At 36.6% G+C, this 6000-nt stretch overlaps 1 protein-coding gene across 6 annotated transcripts in view; it reads left to right on the top strand.

Moving 5' to 3' along the window:
* Positions 1 to 6000, top strand: part of LOC125255161 (protocadherin-15-like) — a 265679-nt gene that overhangs the window by 15215 nt on the left and 244464 nt on the right. For all 6 annotated transcript variants that reach the window (XR_007181843.1, XM_048170191.1, XM_048170190.1 and 3 more), the window contains exon 2: positions 4313 to 4427. Coding sequence is in view for 5 of the 6 variants with exons in the window: in XM_048170191.1 (XP_048026148.1) it covers positions 4331 to 4427 (97 nt within the window). In the remaining variant the exon portion in view is untranslated. The remainder of the gene's footprint in view (positions 1 to 4312; positions 4428 to 6000) is intronic.

Genomic DNA, 6000 nt, shown 5'->3' with positions numbered 1-6000 from the left:
TCCGTTGCATTCTCACAACGTAGCGCTGAAGCATCTCTCATTGATTGTCCTGAGGAAGACCTTTGTATTGAGGAACACAGGGGAGAGATATGCTTCCGTCCTGACAACAGAGGATGAAATTACATTCGTGTCTCCAAAGACTCTTTCAGTTTGAAAGAACAAAGACCATTCATAATGATAGTCAGCGAGCATGGCAGCGCAATGATCGACTCTGGTGTTGAGGGTTTTGATGTAGTACAATTCGAAAGTCTTGAAAGTGTATGTCTCTCTCTCTCTATATATATGGTTGTCTCTTTTTCTCCAGCAATGGATCTTTTCATCAAGTATCTTTTGATTTGCTGTTTTGATTTGATATCTGGATCACAACAAGTTATATTTTTGTTTCTATTACTTTTTCAAAATAGCCTCTGTACGTTTTGCAAAGCCATGTCCTGATACCCGAAAGTAATCTGTCAAGATTGTATCACAGATGCCAAAGACTAGCTTGTTCTCATCTGATGTTCATTCAGCTCATGTCAGTTGTTTAATTTTGCAAATGAACTTATTTCCATTCATGTAGTATAGCTGGCAATGACGTCTAATGATTTATTTGTGTCACTGGTTCTGAGTACTGGGACAAAAATGGTTCACAGTAATAAAAATTGCAATTATGTTTTTGTGCAACCAATTTTTTTTATTTTTTTTGTTCCTCCCCCGTTGCTTATTAGTGGACCCATATGAATCTGTACCTGCAGAACTCACAGGTTTCCACAGAATCAAAACATTTGTAATTCTCTACATATGTGTTTCTTTACTAAATATTAAATAGTTATTAATGTTTAAATATTTTCAAATATTCATTTTTGTTTTCTTATTAATTTTTCTCATCGCTTTGGTACATTTCTCAGATCAGAATTGAAATTCTCAAAACTACCTGTTCAATTTAATCATTTGTCACTTGGCACATAAAAAAGCAGTTCTCATTTCTTTGAACAAGTTGCAAATGCTTTGGTACATCCATGCAAATATTATGTACAATTCTCTGTTGTTTCTAATTATCAGTTCTTATGTCTGTTGACAAAATGTATTATATTGGGTCTCTGTTGAATAGTCTCACCCCCCACAACATTTAGGCAAACTCATAGCTAAGTTTTAATGCAAAATGGTTGAACAAGTTATCATAATATGTCAAGCTTTTCATACTTTCTATATTTCCATTAGACTTTTTTCTAAATTGTCCTGAATTGGTAATTGTCCCAGGTGATCTTGACTTTCTCTAACGACATGACTCAATGTTCTGTCAATAAAATACAGTACAAACAGTAAGAGAGTAAATTTGAATCTTTTCCATTCTCTTGCAATTACACTCACACATACACTAAGATGTAACTTATAATTGACAATAATTGTCATCAAAACTTTAGCCATGTTTCCATCAGAACATCCCTCCAGAGTAAACTGTTATATTGAGAACATGACTAAACAATTTGACTGTCTTATCCGTACACAATGACACAAGGACTTGTCATTCTGATGGCACTGACATGTTCATTGACACAGATATTTACTTTTGAGAGATGAACTAAGGATTTTGAGTAAGAGAGTGGCTTTTGCAGGTTATCCATGGTGTTTTGCTATTTGTACAAATTGTTTTGAGAAATGCACTTACTGTTTTGCAAATTGTGAGTTTGATTCGAGAAATGTACCAAAGCGACTGAGAAAAACTGTAATATTCATATTAAATATTATTTAAATTTAGGCTAACTTCTTGATACCATTTAGGCTAACTTCTTACTGACTAACATGAAACTCCTATTAAAGGATTAGTTCACTTCAGAATTAAAATGTCCTGATAATTTACTCACCCCCATGGTCATCCAAGATGTTTATGTCTTTCTTTCTTCAGTCGAAAAGAAATTAAGGTTTTTGAGGAAAACAAAAAGTCCAGGATTTTTCTCAATGTAGTGGACTTTACTGGGTTGAAGGTCCAAATTGCATTTTCAAAGTAGCTTCAAAGGGATCCTAGTCGAGGAATAAGGGTCTTGTCTAGCGAAACAATCAGTCATTTTCTAAAAAGAATAAGAATGTATGTACTTTTTAACCACAGATGCTCAAGTTGCACTACTCTGCAATCCACCATGCATTATGTAATCACGTTGGAAAGGTCACATGTGACGTAGGCAGCAAGTACCGAGGTAGGGCGAAAAGCTTCATCTCATTTTCTCCTTCAACTTCAAAATCGTCTGACATCATTCCTTATTTTACTTTTTTTTTATAAATGCCGTTTGACTTAGTCGCTTTGTAGACACTGGATCGGTACTTTCACGTACATCACGCATGAAGAAAGGAAGACAAACATTTTGGATGACATGGGGGTGAGTAAATTATCAGGAAATTTTAATTCTGAAGTGAACTAATACTTTAAAAAGAAGTAAAGGGCTTCAGCTCCACCTATTGAACAAGCTTGACCCACAGTGTTGGGAAAACCAGGAGTGGAATTAATTGCAGATTGCTTTCCAAAACCAGGAATAGTAGAGTCAGCTGTAATCCCCTTTCAATCCACCATTTCATCTGCTATGAGCTACACAATAACCCACGAAAAGCTCAACGGTTGTGCACAATGTCAACACCGTCATCCAAACATCCAAAAAAAGTCTTTTTTTAGATAATTTCCCTCATTTTAGGTAGATCCCTCTATGACCAATAAAAGTTCAATGTGATAATCTTATTAAATCTTATAAAAAATATTGCTCATTGTACATCATATGCACGTATGAACAGAAAAGTAACTTTATTTAAAAGTACTGTTGTTACAATATTGTAGATATTGATCCGTTCAAAATCCTTGTGAAAACAGCTCATATTTAACATACTGTAAATACATTACGTGTAGTAGGCTTTAGGTAGCACAACTCTATTAACTGGATAAGCTCCGCCCCTCACATCCATGCCTGTGGATGCGCGTCTCGCTCTGCTGCTCTGAAACTGCTGCCGCTGGATATATCTCAAATAATCTGTCAAAATGATGGACGGCCTTCAGATTTTTACATCACTGACAAAAAAATTCAGTCAATGATGGAAAATTTCGGTTAACACGACCTCTGCTTTATAGTCCCCATTTAGCCACTTGTTAGCAACCGCCTTTTCAAGACAAGTAAAGCTTTAAAAAAAATCAAAAAGGGGTTATTACTGAAGTGTTCCATCATAGGAATAAAACATGAAAATATCTCGAGCTTGTGTTAATCACAGACCTTATTTCAGGCATTTAACCAAAAACCCATTAAAAAACCCATTGACTTCAGGAAGGTGGAACAGGAGGTTCTAAACTCATTTACATGTTTTGGCCTACAAGCATTCGTCATCCCTATACACCGCTCTGTTGGAATGACGGGAAAAGGAGTTTACTGATTTATAGTTAAAAAAACAATCCTAAATATATTATGGTTTTTACAAAGAGCAATATCACAGCTGTGAAACTTTGTAAAACGGGGATAAAGTAATAATGGAATACATTTTCTTTTGATAAAATATACATAATAAAGTGAAATTGTATACTTTGTTTAAAGCCTTATCTAAAGAATTACTATCGAATTGCTTGCATTATCTTTATTCTTTTAGATCTTACATACTTTTATCAGTGTTACTATCACAAGTTGACTCCTTCTCCTCTGATTAGTCATAATATAAATAAATTGACTTTATTCCTCTAGGAGCAAAGCTTATCTCTCCCTTGCATCCAGACCTGTCAAAACAGGTCGGTGTTTTCCAGGAAGGAGTTGGTTGACCCCTCAGACATGTTGCTGACTTCAAAGCTGCACTTTGCCGTGGATTGTTATATCCCTCACACGGAGAACACTATCTATCTCTCCGCTCACTTCAAAGGGAAAGGTTATATATGTGCAGCAAATGCTTCCTGCCCAGTGTCATTACAGAGGATTTCAGTTTGATGCAACATCCCCAAAGCCAAACTCTCTATTATTTTTATGATGTAAAATGACTCAAGTAATTATGGCTTGGGAAATTGACTCAGCTGGCTTCATTGTCTGTTTTGATACCAGAATTAATTAGAATGTTCTTTGAGTAAACTTCAAAGTCTTGGGATTGCTTTTTATGGCAAATGGTAAATAATTTTTTCAAAGAGATGGAAATCAAATGGTCACTTGGCATCTGAATCCCCCTGAGGTCTGTTATAAAATGCACCGTATTTAAAGGATAGCAATTATACGACTTATGACTCATGCATCTTATATGGCACGCCATTACGCAACTCATGTATGTGAGAGAAGCACTTCAGCCATAGAGGAGACCGTAACCTGTCTCTTTATGTTGGCAGGTGAGCATGCTGTAATACATGAAGATGCGCCAGAGGTCGTGGCTCTTTAAGTGGTTGGGAATAGGCATTGGCGTTCTTCTGCTCACTGCTGCTAGCTATTCTCAAGATTCAGAAGGTAAGTTCTTCCTCATGAGGTTTCCTCAATGTCTTGTATCTCCAGAATTGAATTTTAGATGATGATGATATCTGTGTTTTCCAAAACTCATAAGCTCTGTTTCATAAGCTGGTGAGCTGCCCACACAGGCACAGTCCTGATGTTCTGAAAGGTAGACAGCGTGATTATGCTGTCTTTTGAGATAACCAAAGCAGCAACACATGCATTCTTCAAGAAGAAGAAAATCCCAGAATGCATTGCTCCAAGCTTAGTAAAAAAAAAAAAGATCTAAGGTGGCATACATTGTTAGAGAAATGTTGATCGTAAATATAAATAATTGCTGAAAAGTAGCAGTAAAATGTGATTATGTTTAGAGAGGCTAGCTTTCTAGTATGTACGCCTGTGTATTTTTATACTTATATAGGCCTAAACAAGCTACTTATACAAGCTGTTTCGAACTAAAACTAACATGATTTTGTTCTAAATGATGTCACACCAGTTCGTTCTTCGATTTCGCTTGAAGTATATCAGGCATTTAGAGCAGTGGTTCTCAAACTCAATTCCTGGAGGGCCACAGCTCTGCACAGTTTTGCTCCAACCCTAATCAAACACATCCTGATCCAGCTAATCAAGGTCTTCAGGATTACTAGAAACTTTCAAACAGGTGTGAGTTGGAGCTGGTTGGAGCTAAACTGTGCAGAGCTGTGACCCTCCAGGAATTGAGTTTGAGACCACTCATTTAGAGTAAGTTGTTAGATTAGCGAAATGCTATTTTAAAATTTGAGCATCAGCAGTGTGGTTCCGAGGTTCAAATTGAGCAGTATACAGCAATGTAGCACATTAGGTTTTGGAACAGAGCTCAAGTTTGTGTCATTATTTTTGAAAACAAGAAACATGCCTCATGTATTATGTATGAGTATTTTTTCCAACTATACGCTCTTTGGATGTTCTGAAAATGATGGTGGTGGAAGTAATTTCCTTAGGCTAATGTCATAGCTATCATTTTCATTTTTAATGCATTTTTAATTTCATAGCTACAACAGACAGTCATGTTGATATAATTTGTTTATATAAATTATTGTCACACAATAAATATCAAAATACTTAGATTTAGCTTTTATATACACTCTTCAGACACTCCACTGCTCGTTAACGCAAATATCTAATCAGCCAGTCACGTGGCAGCAACTCAATGCATTTAGGCATGTAGACCTGGTCAAGACAATCTGCTGAAGTTCAAACTGAGAACCAGAAAGGGGAAAAAAGGTGATTTAAATGAATTTGAATGTGGCATGCTTGTTGGTGCCAGACTGGCTGGTCTGAGTATTTCAGAAACTGCTGATCTGCTGGGATTTTCACACACAGCCGTCTCTACGGTTTATAGAGAATGGTCAGAAAAAGAGAAAATTGCTGATGCCAGAGGTCAGAGGAGAATGGCCAGACTGGTTCCAGCTGATAGAAAGGCAACAGTAACTCAAATAACCACTCGTTAAAACCAAGGTCTGCAGAAGAGCATCTCTGAACGCATAACACGTCGAACCTTGAAGCAGATTTGCTACAGCAGCAGAAGATCACACCGGTGCCACTCCTGTCA

This window comes from Megalobrama amblycephala, linkage group LG20 (assembly GCF_018812025.1).
Source record: "Megalobrama amblycephala isolate DHTTF-2021 linkage group LG20, ASM1881202v1, whole genome shotgun sequence".
Lineage (NCBI taxonomy): Eukaryota > Metazoa > Chordata > Actinopteri > Cypriniformes > Xenocyprididae > Megalobrama > Megalobrama amblycephala.
Note: the sequence above shows the minus strand (reverse complement) of the source record. Positions and strands in the feature narration are given on the sequence as shown.